Source organism: Penicillium samsonianum (genome assembly GCF_028829775.1).
Source record: "Penicillium samsonianum strain IBT 33392 chromosome Unknown utg000002l_segment0_segment0, whole genome shotgun sequence".
Classification (NCBI taxonomy): domain Eukaryota; kingdom Fungi; phylum Ascomycota; class Eurotiomycetes; order Eurotiales; family Aspergillaceae; genus Penicillium; species Penicillium samsonianum.
Window position 1 is genome coordinate 2891129 of NW_026643260.1, and position 15184 is coordinate 2906312.

A 15184-nucleotide genomic window follows, 5' to 3' on the forward strand; every position below is an offset into this window, starting at 1 on the left:
CATAGAGGGAAGAAGTACAAGTTTAATAAACTTTCATGTAAATTAAAATGGTCATTGTCATGCAATTACACTCCTTGAAACAATCGCTATAACAATTACAATTGGTATCTAGTACTTTGGAATCAAAGTCCGTCCAGGCGCCACGCTGATAGATGCAATAAACAAAAAAGTCAAACAGGCATTTACTCCTCCTCACTGACCTCGCTCTCATCATCACTGGGAACATATTGCCTGGTAGTGGGTTGAGTGTAATGGTGCCTCTGAGCCTCCTCTTCACGCGCACTTTGTTCAAAAGCGGCTTCCATCTCTGCCGCCAAAGCATCATCATCTTCCACTTCGTCCTCTTGAGTAGCCGTGTCTGTATTGCCGACCGGGGAGGGCAGACTAAACTCCCCAATGTCTTCGTCCCCATCGTCATCTGCTGGGGTATTATTAGCCGAGAAGTAAGTCCGGTCCACGAGTGGGCGCGGAGGTGGAGATCCCATATCAATAATGAGATCTCCGTCGACAATGATGTTCGAGCCGGGAGACTGCCCGGCTTGTTGTGATCCCGTGCCTGCATCGGACGGCGACGAGCGAGAGTCCTCATGTTCAGGCGGGTCGGGATAGCTGACAGGCTCCCTTGGCTTCGCGGGCGGGTGTACTTTGGCTGGTGCTTTTGCTGGTGGTTTCTTCTGTCGTAGTGGGTTTGTTTGTGTTGTGGGTCGAGGTGCAGGTCTAGGCGCGGGTTTGGCAGCCGGCATCAAAGGGGTGCTGGCCCTGCTGGTGGCAAGTTCTGGGGTGCTGTGGCCTGAGGGTGGCTTGTCATCTCGGCGATTCTTCGGGAGGAAATGTCGGAAGTCATAAGGATTGCTATCGTCGGCCGGTCCCTCATCCTCGCTGGTGCTCCCTCCGTGCCGGTCTTCGCCCGAGGTAGCTGGTTCATCCTCTTCCTTTATCTGTAGTTGTTCGTATTGCTCGCGGACTTGCTTTTCCGTCTTTCCTGGAGCCGACCGTAGATTAAAGTTCAAGGTTGTCGAGACCGGCTCTAAAACAAAGACCTTGCGCTCCGGGTCGAAGATCAGAACCAGGCTTCGCTCAGCCGACGGGTCCTCGCTGCCTTTGTATGAATAGGTCAATGTTTGATCGGCGTTCGGGGCCTTATCAGTAACGGCGAGGTCGTAGAGGTCGGCCGATCGGGAGTGAGTTATGGTCGACCGTTGTTGTGAGGTGGCGGACTTGGATTTGTGGTTGTAGTTGACGTTGATCAGTCGGCTCGTGTTTGAGTTTCGAGCAAGCCTCTCCCCCAGCACAATTGGGTATTCGGCCTGCTTTGTCGGGTCGATCATGGCGGACAATGTGGGGGTGGCCATATTTGTGCTCACGGTAGTGAAGAGACCCCCAAAATCAAAGTGGTTTGTACAATGCAGAGGAGAAGGAAAAGGAAAAGGAAGATTGGAAATCCCCAAAGTCGGGGAAAGGTTGAGGTGGAGAAGACCGGAATTAGGAAACGGCCTCCCCACTCAGATGACAAGGGCAGTTTATAGAATTCTTGGATTCTTTACCTACTTTCTTAGTTCTTAATTCTTAACTCTTAATTCTTAGTTATTTTCTAAGATTCTATTGAGATTGGGTCTTATGATCTCATGTTTCATGTTCCATGTCGAATCAACATGCTTATACTCCGAGTTCTGTACTACATTTTACGCAGTGAGGGTTTGGGTCCGACTTCGGCACAGATGTATAAGTACGATATTAAACAACCAAAGAATGAACACATAAAGCAAGGTACTTCCATTAGACGATAATTACTAGCCGAGGCATAAACAAAAAAGCGGCTTGCAGGAATACAATGCAGTAAAGCAGGGCAGGAGGAGGTATCCAGAAACAAAGAACGCGAGACATCAGAGAAAAAGCATGGGATATCTGTCAGCTTTGACAAGACTATACCACCCAGGACTGGAATCAAAAAACAGATTCCAATGAAATTTGACATTTCTGAGTCGCTTATTTAAGCTTCTCCTTGAGCTTGCCGAAAAAGCCACTCAGGCGGTGTTTCTTCTTCTTCTCACCAGTAGTTGAACCACCTTCAGTGCTCTGGGACTGTTTGGAAGGCTGCTCTGTGGACTTTGCGGTCGGAGTAGCAGGTGTATGAGCAGACTCAACTCCCGTCGCAGCAGAGACGCCTGCAGGTTCCGCAGTTTTGGGAGCCGTGGTTTCGGCAGTCGAGGTTTCGACAGTGGGGGTGCTCTCAAGGCCAGTTGTGACAGTCGGTCCAGTGGACTCAGCGTTTTTCAGGGCTGAAGATGGGGTAGCAGCAGCAAAACTGCGGTCAAGCGGAGGGGTCGAAAGCGGCGACACATCGGCCGAGTCTACACCACTAGCAACGGTGAGATGGGGCGCAATGGCCTGGGTGGCCGCAGTGACAGTAGGCGCCGGAGCCCCCGCGGACTCTTCAACGGGGATCTTCTTGTGCAGTTCCTCCTCGGTAGCATGCTTCTCTTCGACTGCTTCACGGTTCGCAGCAGCCTCCGGGTCCTTGTGGGCCTCGGCCAACGAGTCCTTCACCACTTGAGGGACCTCGTCAACGGGCTTGTCGCCGTTGGTCTGCTTGCCCTTTGACTCCAGCGGCACGCCAGCAGCTAGTGCTGCCGTGGTTGAGTTGGGGCCAGCGGACTGGATGTGGTATCCTGGATCGGTCATCGCTGCCTGCTGCGCCGGACCTCCGGTATAAACCGGCTCGGTCTCACTGGATGCGGCGCGTTGCGCGGGTCCACCGATCGGAAGACTGGATTCAGGAATCATGTTGTTCGTGACTGGGGGAAGGGTAAATGCGGAAGCGTCAGCGTTAGTGTCGGTGGTCTGGGTCCCAGCGCCAAGAGGGAGAGTTTGGCCCTTCTCATATGACTCTTTGTCCAAAGTGACAGCCGAGTCAACAGTTTTGTTGTGGATGGTGCTGTGATGAGGGACTTCGTCGCCTGGGTTCAGGTTGACGGGGTTGCCATAACCTCCCGAAGCTGGGATGGGATCCACGGAAAAGGTCTGTTCGGATTCCTGTCCCGGAGTCTCTGGGAAGCTACCAGGTAGATCCCCATTGGGCTCCTTGGGAACGTTAGCAGCGAGAGCCGCGGTTGTAGAATCAGGGGTCACGCCAGACATAGTGGGGGCGAAGTCGGCGTCCTTGATCTCTTCAGGTAGAAGCACGTTGTTGATGTTGTTATGCCCGTCTTCTTCTTCACGTACGTCGGGATTTGTAGTCCAAATACCGTCGACAACAAACTTTTTATTTTTCAGTCAGCGAGGAACTAGACAATGGAATCTTGGAACCTTGGGGATTCCGGGAAGTTGCGACTTTATAAATGGAAAGCGGTACAGGTGACGTCAGTGGAAGAGCCCTGTTGCCTAAGGCTCACCGCCATCCAATCTACAGAGGGGAAAAAGGCAAAGGCGTAAAAGGAAGGTGCGAGAAAAAAAAAAAGGATGTCCATACCTTGTAGTGGACTTTTTGTACGGGAGATATAGTCACTTCCTTGACAAAAATATCGCCCACCCGGTCCAGTTTCACCGTCTTACCCCAATCATCGAAAGTGCCTGTAACGAACACCTCGCTCGCATTGTGAGGCCTGCAAGTAACCGTCTCAGCATTGTACCACGAGGATGTCGAGAGATGCCGAGATACCGAGATCCCTAAGTAGGGGGGTCCTGTTGGAAGCTTGACTCACCATTGAAATGTAAAAGTACCCATATTGATTCCAACACACAAGTTGAAGAGAAAAAGTGGAAAACAGAGATAGTTTTGGAAAGAAGATAGGGAAAAAGGCCCTAGTGAATACTAAATCAGTGGGGGGTGACACAGACCAGTGCCTGACCCTGGAGAGGACTTAGCGCTATATAATTTTCTGCTTCTCCTTATGCAACATCAGTAGTAGATATTGCCATATATCAAGGGGCTGGGGGCGAACCGTGGCTGTGACCGGGTCTATGCGCCCGATCTAGACTTTCCGTTTAGGGTTTATATGGCCAAGTAATTACTACCTAAGGAGTAGCTTATATCTAGCTTACAGCTATGCTATGGCAGCAATATTAAACCATTATATTATAACTTTTTGGAATTACCGTTCCACAGGGATTAACATGGAACATCTGAAGCTTTAAAGTTTCCTGGATTTTGCGGTTCTGCAGGTGTTTTCTCCACCATAAAAACCTATAAGGTGACATTTGCAAACGAGTCTATGACATAGGTGACCTGGGAACCTTCTAAGGTTCCCGCCACTAAAGTGGCGAGTTTGTAATTCTAGAAGACGTTTAGAAGACGGGGCTTAAAAGCTTTGGTCATTTTCTCGATATTAAATCTTATAACAAATTACTATCTTACTATACCACATCTAAGTATGGGAAGTCGATCACTGTTAGTACTCCATACATAGTACATAATAGATACAACATAGTACCATATAGCACACTACTACTAACTAGTAGTACGTAGTAATGAAATTCGAACACCCAATGATCGACGAAGCTCAGACCAACTTTAGTGTGTCTCTACCCCTCATCTTTCCAATTCCAATTCTCCATTATTTCAATATCTCCCAACTTTGTCTTCAAATTGATCTTCCCGCTTTTTTATAAAGCTGTACAGCTTCCGGACTGAGCTTCCTTTTATTAAAGACACAGGTAATTTCCCGGTTTCGCTTGCTTTCACTTGCGTTTTCTTTCTAATTTGCAATATTCCATTTTACTTTCCGAGACATGAAAAGAAAGAAAAAAAGAAAAAAGAAAAAAAAAGGAAGAGAGAGAGACGAGGTCATGCAGTATCCCTACAATTAGACTCCAACCAATAATCCCCCACTGTCTGCCCCTCCGTTGCTTCCTCATTACTCTACCCTTTCTACCTCTTCTACTTTCTTTTTTTCCCTACACTTCCTACATTTTCCTCTTCCGACTCAATCTCTCTATTTAATCCATTCCTTTCTAATATCCACAGATATCATCTCTGTTTCGCCCGTCCCACATCCATCCCTCTCAGCTTCAACCCCGGAGTTGCGGCCTCCCAGGCCCTCAACCCCCCAACGCCCTCATGGCACAGAACTCTGCTCCGGACGTGACCCCGGTCATCAACACCAGAGCTGGCGACAAATCTGCTGGCTTCCCAAAAATTTCCGAGGACGACGAGTTCGAGGTGACGTCACCAACAAACCTGACTTTCCGACAGTCTAACTCGAGTGCTATGCCACCGGGCACCGCTTTGTTTGGAGGTAGTGCATTCGGTGAGAGAGGATCACAAACGGGAGGATCGTTGTTCAGCCGGAGTCCCTTCCAGGATACTGCGGGGGAGGAGGACGAGCAGGAGGGGGAGCTAGCCCCCCTCCCGGCACGATCCGCACAGCAAGGGTTCCCTACCAACTACGCGCTTGGTCGTCGGACATCTGTCTCAGCGGAATCTTTAAATCCCACTGAAGCTGGCTCGGATAGCTGGTCGCCTCCTCACCACCCAAAGACCGAAGAGCAGGCCTCCCGGCTTAAGAGCGCCGTCAGTAGCAACTTCCTCTTCTCCCACCTCGACGATGATCAATTCTTGACCGTCCTCAACGCTCTCGTTGAGAAACCCATCCCTGCGAAGGATATCAAGGTCATCTCCCAAGGTGACGCCGGTGATTACTTCTACATCGTGGAGAAGGGAAACTTTGACATCTATATCCACCCGTCCGGCGCCGTGCAGCCTGGCCCCGATGGCTTGGGTAACAAGGTCGCCAGCACTGGACCCGGAGGATCTTTTGGCGAGCTGGCTCTGATGTACAATGCCCCGCGTGCTGCGACAGTGATCTCCACCGAGCCAAAGAGCACCTTGTGGGCCCTCGACCGCATCACCTTCCGCCGCATCCTTATGGACTCCGCATTCCAACGCCGTCGCATGTATGAGGCTTTCCTGGAGGAAGTCCCGCTACTTTCTTCTCTGAAGCCATACGAGCGCTCGAAGATCGCTGATGCTCTGGACACCATCAAGTACCCGGCTAATTCCACCATCATCCACGAAGGCGATCCCGGAGATGCTTTCTACCTTTTGGAGTCGGGCGAAGCCGAGGCTACCAAGAACGGTGTCTCCGGGCCAGTCAAGAACTATCGCCGAGGTGATTACTTCGGCGAGCTTGCCTTGCTGGACGACAAGCCACGCCAGGCGAGCATCACCACCAAGACGGATGTGAAGGTGGCGCGGTTGGGTCGGGACGGATTCAAGCGGCTTCTCGGTCCCGTGGAGGGGATGATGAGAGGGGCCGAGTATGATCTGGACGGGGAGAGGTCTCCTGTTTCCAAACCAATCTGATATGATACAATGAAATTGAATCCGGGAGCTTTTTGAGCCAGGAAATTAGACTCCTCATGGCGAGATCCAGCTCTCTTGTCATCTGTCACTCACCTGCTATCCCAATAACTGATGATCTACCTTTTTTTCCATGTTCATTATTTGTCTCCCATCTCCTCGTTCCCAGCAAATTTTCCACTCTTTACGACTATCTGACTTGTATCTACAACTCCTGTCTCTTTTATGCGTGCTGTGACAAGGACCTACTTTCGTCCTTGTTCATATTATCCATTTGCTACTGTGTTAATTCACTCGGACCCTCCAATACTTAGGTATTATCCAGCAGAATGATTAGAACTTGTGTTCCATTTCCCACAATTCCCATATGCATGTCTATATACCCCAAACTCCAAGTCGAGTCGCGTAGGAACCCGCCCACTACGATTATGCTATGTTCCATATGTCCAGAGGTACTGCACCTCGCCTACAACCTTGTAACTCCCAAATGCAATCCACACCAGTACATGTATATATCACCTCGGAACAACCAAATCACTCCTCAAAACCCACTTCTCCCCACCAGTTACCTCAGCCCCCTCATGTATCATACAATGATCTCCATGTCGATGCAACAGCGCCATCCCAACCTCCGGCGCAACAGCTATCGGCTCCGGATTGCGGTTCGCGCGCGTCGGCTCCGGGTAGAAGATTGTTTCGCCGCCTGTGCAGGACGTCAGGTAAACCAGGAGGGTCCAGGTTGTTCGTGCGGCTGTTGCTTTTGAGCGCAAGTTTGGTGGGGGGAGGGTTATGTTGTTGGCGTCGTCGTCTGCGATTGCGATGTTAGATTAGTTTGCTTGGGTGTACGAAAAGTCCTTATACAATCCAGGATAAAGAGCTTCTTACAATGTTGTCCGAAAAACTGCCCCGCAGAGTATCGATAAATGCGAATATTAGGATTCAACCCCAACGGGTCCCCGCCCCAGAGTTGACGTGCGCGTTCGGCGAGAGCACTGTCATCCTCCGCGTCCTGGTCATACCCGTACTCGTCTTCTTCAAAGCGCGTCGTGACGAGCTCCTTCAGCGCCGTCGTGCTCCACAGCATCTCCGCAAACCGCGCATCGTCGATCTGGAACCGGTCGTTGACGCGTAATGCCTTGTCTTTCTTTGGGGCTCCCGGTGTTGTTGTTAGTGGTAGTGAGGCGAGGAATGAGGCGTAGGTTTTGCACAGAGTGCCTGAGAGGAAGTTGCGGATTAGGTAGATTTGGTCGGTGAGGAGGGGGGTCAGGGTTAGATCGGCGGCGGGGAGGAGGGGGCGGAGGGGAGGCCAGTTTGGAGTTGTTGTTTTTGGTTGGGGTTTTGGATCGGGTTTTTTAAATTTTGGGGCCATTTTGGTTCTTGTTTGAGTAGGTGTAGGTGTAGGGTGAAGATATAGGTTGAGGTAGAAGGGTCTAGGTTGGCGTTTTTTTATCGCGATAAGATGATCCCAGATGGTATAGACAAGGCTAATTCGTTTTCTATGTATATATACTCCGCTTCCCCAGAATATGTATACTATGCATCGTACACCCCTTGCATACACACGGACTTTGAGACTCGATATCAATTGTATTCGCCTAAAATACCTATTATTACTACTATCACGGCTTCCCCTCATCTCAAGTACCTAGGTAATGGAGGCAAGCCACCGAATATCAGAGGGGTCGACTCCACCTTAGACAACTAGACAGTAGGCCAAGGCAATATGAGATTATAGGATTAAACAAGAGGTCAATTGCATAGAAGCATACTCCGCTGTCCAATATATAGATCTAGGCTCTTTTGATCAACAAACTCGGTGAGGAACCAACTGCGGGCAGTCCATCTAGGTGGATCAGGTCGGAGAGAATATGGATTTGGGCGGGGCGGGAAAGAAAATTTGTCCCGGAAGAGGATCATCGGCGCTCTCCTTTCCAGTTCTCCAACCGTAAACCTTTCCAGATTCATATTTGTTGGTGAATTCGTCAAGTCAAATCGTGATATTGAGAACTAAAGAAAAACAACCAAAAAGAAGGGAAAAAAAACATGGCTCAGCGGTGACTACGGCCTTCTGCAGCGACCAACTCGGCCATCGCTCACCGCCCGGTTCCAAGTTGAGAACTTCCCTTCTCATTGGAACTTCATTCCTCTCCCTTCCCCAGCACCAGCCTGTCATGTCGTCGCAGACCATGACTGCGCCAGCCGTGGGCCATCGACCGCCTGACCCAGGCCCCGATAGTCCCCTATACGACTATGGCTGCTCACCAGACACTACACCCCCTTCCAATCCTCGAGACGACTCCGCAATCCGCGCCATGCAGAATAATTCTGCCCCGTCAACTCCCAACGGCATGCCCGCCCCGGACGTCGCAATCAAAACTGAATGCTCGGACAGCCACGACTTTTCAGCAGCGCAACACCAACAAGATGCAAACACGCAAAGCGCCGCAAGTGCACTCCTAGCACAGCTTCTTGGCAATCAACCAGCCGCGAACTCTACACCTACCACGATACAACCTGTACAACAGGACGAGGACCAGGATATTCACATGGATATTAAGATGGACGACTCAATCTCCCAGCCATTTGACATGGCTGCCCAAAACTCCACGCCCATCGGCCCGAGCTTGCACCGAGACACGGCCTCAATATCTCGTGAGATTCAGGACTTGCTGAATGGGAAAGCTTTAGGTGACGAGCTCATGGGAGCAAATCCCGCGCACCAGGATATGAACCACACAGGATTCAACCCCGATGCCATGGGGACCTTGTCCGACCCCATGAACCCGAAATTGAACACCGAGCAACCCTCACTCCTCCCAGCCTTGGATTTTTCTGCCGCCCCAAAAAATGCGTTTGACGCCCTCCACCAAAACGAGCTACTCACAGCCGCCTTTCTTTCGCAGAACGCCGATCTGTCAGCACTGGGATATCAAGATGTGGCGGCCTCAATTGCTGGATCGGAGCCTAAGATTCAAGCATTCGCCAAGTTGGAGTTTGACGATGGGCATTTTTACGTCAATACCTACTCGTTCATCCTAGGCCGAGACGTGCGCGCCGCCCGTGCCGCCCATCACCGAGAGTTCCAGTACCGGCAGGCCGTGCGAAGCACTCGGGCGAAGAGTTCAAGTGGAGGAAACACATCCCACACCCCGAACCGCATGAAGCGGGAGGAAAGCGCTGCCATGATGGGCAGTGTTGTCAGTGATCGAGGAGGTATTATGGGCTTTGATCCAGATATACCCCCGCATCTTCCGAACAATATGAATATGAGCCGACGATCCTCAAAATCCTCCTTTGACGAGGCTGTTGTACCATTGCATGCAAACCCGGCTCAACTACAATCGACAACCGACTACAATGCGCTCGCAATGCAATCTTTGCAAGATGGAAACGGAGACGCAAAGCCCGTTGATGCGCTGGCTTTGCTCCCATCCCCTGATTCTTGTCCCACCATCCCAATCCACCCCCCAACGACCGTTGATGGCAGTGCCGCAGGCCACCGAGGGATTTCTCGGAGGCATGTCCGGATCTCATACAACTTTGATCGTAATTTGTTTGAAATGGAAGTAATGGGACGCAACGGAGCGTTCATTGGGGCTGATTGGCTATCACCGGGGCAAGTTCGCCCGTTACACAGCGGCGACTACATCCAAATTGGAGGCGTGCGCATCCGATTTTTGCTACCAGACGTCCCCATTGGCGAAACTGGAGCGGACCGGATGGAAGAAAAATTGGCAGAAAAGGAAGAAGAGGAAGAAGAGAAAGATGCTCGTGCTTCGATCGAAGTGGATGACGATCTCGATGACTCGGAGAGACTTGGAAGCGACAGCGGCGAGAGCAGGGAACCTTCAAAGAAGATCATCCTCAAGACAAAGGATTCCAAATCGTCTCAAACCATGGATTCTATCGAGCCTGGGGATAACGATTCGCAGCCGGCCCGCCGCCGGGGACCAGGACGCCCTCCCAAGGATGGGATCATGTCCAAGCGCGAGCGAGCTGAGCTTGCCCGGGAGCAGAAAATTGCTGCAAAACGCGAGGCCAACGGAGGGATCACACCACCTCCACTCAAAGTGCCCAAGGCTGGGAAGACAGTTGCCAAAGAATCTGTCGTTCCCGAGTCACCAACAAATAAACCAAACGAGAAACGGAAGTACACCAAGAGGAAGAAGCTGGATGGCACACCAATGGAATCTCCCCTTCCCTCAACGGAAGGTGGCCAGATGTCTGCAGAGCCCCCGCAAGAATACGTCAAACCCCCACCGGTCAAAAAGCGCAAACCATCACGGTCACCATCTCCCAATTATCCTCCGGAGTCTGCTTACAATGCCGAGGATCTGGCAAAGCCTCCGTACAACTACGCCGTTCTCATCTTTGATGCTCTGACGGAAGCCGGCACGCCAATGACGTTGAAGCAGATCTACCGTGCGCTGAAACTGAAGTATCCGTACTTCCGCTTCAAGTGCGAGACTGAGGGCTGGACATCCAGTGTACGGCACAACCTGAACGGCAACGGTCATTTGTTCATGCACGCAGAGCGAGATGGCAAGGGTTGGTCATGGCAGCTTATTCCCGGCGCGTCAGTTGAGAAAGAAAAGAAACGACGCCCTTCGCCGCCGCCGCAGGTGTCCCACCCTCCTCCACCTGCTCCCCAGCAGTACATGCCTCAGATGTCTCACTCTTATGCACCACCACCCCAGGGCCCACCGCCTGTGCCAAATCCGCCACAGCATTTCCAATTCCCTTCCATACCGCCTGCTCCTTTCCCGGCATCTGTTAATGTGGGAGGACCTCCACCACGAGCCAGTCCCTACCCACCACCTCCATCGAAGGCTCCTGCTCCTACACCCACCGCTCCTCCTCCTGCCCCGCCGGTTCAAGCTCCTGCTCCTGCTCCGCCCCCGCCACAGTCTGCGACACCGGCACCGGCACCGGCACCCCCGCCGGCGCCTACACCTGCCCCTGTCTCTGCTCCTATCCCGTCGCCTGCGCCAACACCTACTCCGGCTCCTATGCCCGCGTCTGCACCCGCATCCGCACCCGCACCTACACAGGCACCGGCACCAGTACAGGCGGCACCGGCGTCGGCACCCGCACCGGCACCAGCGCCAGCACCAGCACCACCTATCAATCCAGCTGCATCCTTCCCCATCCCCAGTCAGCTCCGCAACAACCTCCCAGCTGCATTCGCGGCGACCATCCCTTCAACCTACACTTCGCCCTACGCATCCGCCCCTACTCCGCAAGGTGGCCAGCAGCAACAGTTGCAGACCCCACGGCCTCCTCACGGACCACCTCAGCACCATTCCCCTTATCCACAACAAAAGCCGCCATCCTCTCAACCTCCTCACAACAACCCGCAACCTCGGGCCTACCCTCCGTCTGGTGGAGCGCAGTTCCAACAGCAGCATCAACATCAGCATCCGCATCAGCCACCTGTCCAAGCCCAGTCGCAGCCGCTGTCGCATCCCCCTCAGCAGCAACATCAGCTACCTCACCACCAGCACCAGCCGCAGCATCAACACCAACACCAACATCAACATCAGCACCAGCATCATCCGCCTCCAGGCCTCCCGGCCCATTCTCACCCTCAACAACAGCAACACCCTGCTCAGCAAAACTCCGCACCAGGGCCACCAGAGTCATCCTCGTTCATTGACCGAGCGAACAAGGCAATCGATGACTTTGAAGCTGTTCTCATGGAAGACTACGAGGACAAGAACTACATCCGGGAAGTTCTCCGGAGTGCGCGTGCGCGCGTGTTGGGCGATGCGCCAGAAAGCTCCTTCCCAGGCGGCGAGCCAAAAGACGAAGCCGTCATCATGGACGTGCTTCGCAATTTGGTCGGAAGCCTGAAAGACGAGTGAATGGCCTCCTGGCGAGATATATCATATCTACTGGTGGAGGGAATGGTTTCCTCCCTGACGACTTATCGAGTATACGAGTCTTATGGTTTTGCTTTTTTTTGCTTTTTTTTTCTTCTTTCTTTCTTTCTTCTTTCTTCTTCCCCGTTCAATTTATCCTTCTCAAATTGTTGTTTTGCGACATGTCTGGATTCTTTGAATCTTAATGATATCCCTCTGTTTTTGCGGACAGGCGTTTGCTTGCGCCTTGTCTATTTTTTTGTCGTATTTAAATCTTCTCTTCCCTGTTCTCTTTTTCTAGGCTCTTCGAAGTCCACTGTTTTGGAGTGGTGCAGAGGATCTCTCCCGTCTTGTGGAAATGATCCCGACTTGTTTTTTTCTCTCTTTCTTTTGATCCTGGCGTGACCCGGCCGCCTGATATAAAAGCGTAAAACCTCAGCATGATAAAAATACCATTCACATTGACCGGACTGAATACTTATTCTCCAGCGCAGGCGTAGTTGTTGTAGTAGTATTTTATCAATAGCGTTGCTGGTGTCTTCAAGCTAACTATAGACATCCAGATTATTCGTCTATTCTTGACATATCAACATCCAGGAAATCTATACAATAAAGTGCGAGATTGATACCGAGCAAGGAATGAGGATGAAGCTTTCTACACACCAGTCATCTCTAGAATCACGATAAAGATGGCTTTCACCCTCATCAATGTATACGGGCTACAATGGGACCAGGTTGACTTCACAGCTACATATCTCAATGCCTCATGGGAAAGAGTGAATCTTAGACAGTCTTTTGCTCTAGAACATACATAGGCTTTCGAGTACTGTACACGAGGAAATGACTAGCTTCAACGACGAAAACATTGCGAATGAGGAGCGGAAGAAGTCTCCTCTCTCATCGTCCCAAAGAGTATAGTCTGGTCTTCCGGTCAAGTACTACCTCCTATTATCCCGGCCGTATCCCCATGCTATTTCTGCCTGTGAACAAGTCGTGAATTTTCGGGGCGGTTAGCCATCGCAATATGGTGGCTTCACTTGGGCAGTGATGTGATGGACAAGTGATAAATTCCTCGCTGGATAAAGTTAGCCAAATACATATGGTACAATGTTGCTTGTTTTATTTTTGGTTTACCTACCATGACCTGAAGAGAGGGGTTGAGCTCTCTGAAGTGCCTCTTCTAGGGAGCTGGTTATGAAGCGTGACTTTCTGATCGGAACCGGTTGCACAGCCGCTAATTGGTGGCCTTGGTCGATGACACGCTCCAGCCCAAGCCATTACCTAGACTTTAAGATCCGGAGAGGATGGCGCTTCCTTTCTTTTCTATCGACCAGCCGTGGTCGGTTATCACGCGTGATTCTTTTGACTAGGAGGTCGACGAGAGGGCTTCTGCCAACCGGTTTGGAACCCAGATGATCCCGCGAGAATCAAGTTTATCTTCCCGAACCTGTATTATGTGTGACCGTGTTGTCATTTTCATGGTTCTCCCTCGAGGAAGCGGACTGCATGAGCCAAATCCCCCGACAATATCTAGTATTCTCCCCCAAACAGCAGCCCGCAGTCTGGGCGCCCTCTTAAGCTCCATATCTTGTTTTTCCACCTCATTGGCTCCTTCCAGGTGTCTTCGGCCTGAAGATGGATGGGCTTACTCTTTATGCGAGATTTCTGGACGTGTTTATGGCTTTCTTCCCTCCTTCGGATACTATTTTGTGGAGATGGTAAGCGCGCAGTTGTGGTGAAATCAAAAAGGTGATCAGCGGAAAAGCAGACCAGGAAAACACAGTCTCTCTGTCTGAAAGGCTATGAGGAAGAAGCTCATCGAGGACACACTCTTGCTTTTCCTCTTTGTAATCCTCCATAGCTAGCCGATTCGCGCAATCTGGGCCGATACCGAGCATGTGATTCCTGAACTGGATCGCGAGCCGCTCAATGCTCTCGTCATGATCAGGGCTGGAATCCAATAAAGCCAAGGCGTTTCGTGGGGACCATGTCAAAGATCGCAACGTTGGATTCCTTGCCCTGGAATTCCCAAACAAAAGTGAGTTGAGATATCCCCGCTGGGAAGGAGTATCGAGTATATGGGGACCACTCTGGCGCCTTTCTTGGGGGTGTATCGGGTAGCAGCAAGCATGGCCGTGGGAGTTCGATCCAGGATTTTTCATCTTAACCAGACTCCAGACAATCACAATGGCAAGGTAGGTCAGTTCCCACCAATGCAAATCCCAGATTTTGCGAGAATGGAGTTCATCTTGCTGAAAACATCGAATAGGGTTTTTTGTGAGCTTCATACAGCTCTCTTCTTCATAGTGTTTCTTCGCGGAAGCGGACTGCACGAGTCAATTATTCTGGCAATCTCCAGTTATCCTTCCCCAAATAGCCGCTTCTGCAAGCGAGTGTCTGTCACTTGGCTTCTAGGATCCACCCCGGACATAAGGGAAGATGTGAGAGGCCTGCAACGTATCCATTTTGTTGGCAAGGTTTTGAGAAATCCCAACGGTTCCAGAATAGAGACAACCAACCTTGTTACTATCCATGCATACAATTTGTTGGAATTTCCATGAAGCTGCTACCCGTGGACAGCTCCATGGCCATGAAGTCTGTATCCACCCGAATCTATAACAATAACGGCAGGGTTTGGAGGAGACAAGATCGAATGATTAAGGGCAAGAAAAGCAAGGACAACACAAGTTGCCGTATCCCTGGCGAATTTCCATGGGTTCGTGATCAGGAGCTTCTTCTAGGGCTCTGGTGTTTAGGGTGTTTGCAGCGGTGCTCACACCTTGGAGCTTGAGGCCGGTGAAAGAAGTGAAAGAAGTGAAAAAGGCGATGTAGGACCAGAGCCAGAACAGTTGCAGGAGAGAGGGGGAGAGGGAGAGAAGGAGAAAGGGACAGAATAGGAAAAGAGAAAAATAGAAAGAGGGAAAGAGGGAAAGAGGGAAGGAGAGGTTCTTAAAAAGGAAAGCTCGACCACAGTGTGATAGCCCAATCGTATCAAAGTCTTCTAACTCCAGATGTCCTCACTTCC

The 15184-nt window shown here is 51.2% G+C and overlaps 5 protein-coding genes across 5 annotated transcripts; 2 read left to right on the plus strand and 3 right to left on the minus strand.

The window, feature by feature from the left end:
• Positions 1 to 182: 182 nt before the first annotated feature.
• On the minus strand, positions 183 to 1352 carry N7471_002954 (ELL-associated factor; the record flags this gene model as incomplete). The annotated part of the gene is made up of 1 exon (XM_057275674.1): positions 183 to 1352. The coding sequence occupies one exon, from the start codon at positions 1350 to 1352 to the stop codon at positions 183 to 185; it is 1170 nt and encodes a 389-aa protein (XP_057140312.1).
• A 634-nt stretch (positions 1353 to 1986) lies between these two features.
• On the minus strand, positions 1987 to 3724 carry N7471_002955 (carbohydrate-binding module family 48 protein; the record flags this gene model as incomplete). Its single annotated transcript, XM_057275675.1, has 3 exons — positions 1987 to 3258; positions 3470 to 3602; positions 3702 to 3724. The coding sequence occupies 3 exons, from the start codon at positions 3722 to 3724 to the stop codon at positions 1987 to 1989; spliced, it is 1428 nt and encodes a 475-aa protein (XP_057140313.1).
• A 1332-nt stretch (positions 3725 to 5056) lies between these two features.
• N7471_002956 (cyclic nucleotide-binding domain-containing protein) lies at positions 5057 to 6301 on the plus strand (the record flags this gene model as incomplete). Its single annotated transcript, XM_057275676.1, has 1 exon — positions 5057 to 6301. One exon carries the CDS (start codon positions 5057 to 5059, stop codon positions 6299 to 6301), a length of 1245 nt encoding a protein of 414 aa, XP_057140314.1.
• A 512-nt stretch (positions 6302 to 6813) lies between these two features.
• On the minus strand, positions 6814 to 7667 carry N7471_002957 (uncharacterized protein; the record flags this gene model as incomplete). Its single annotated transcript, XM_057275677.1, has 2 exons — positions 6814 to 7106; positions 7184 to 7667. 2 exons carry the CDS (start codon positions 7665 to 7667, stop codon positions 6814 to 6816), a joined length of 777 nt encoding a protein of 258 aa, XP_057140315.1.
• An 802-nt stretch (positions 7668 to 8469) lies between these two features.
• N7471_002958 (forkhead domain protein) lies at positions 8470 to 12162 on the plus strand (the record flags this gene model as incomplete). Its single annotated transcript, XM_057275678.1, has 2 exons — positions 8470 to 11076; positions 11842 to 12162. 2 exons carry the CDS (start codon positions 8470 to 8472, stop codon positions 12160 to 12162), a joined length of 2928 nt encoding a protein of 975 aa, XP_057140316.1.
• Between the last annotated feature and the right edge of the window lie 3022 nt (positions 12163 to 15184).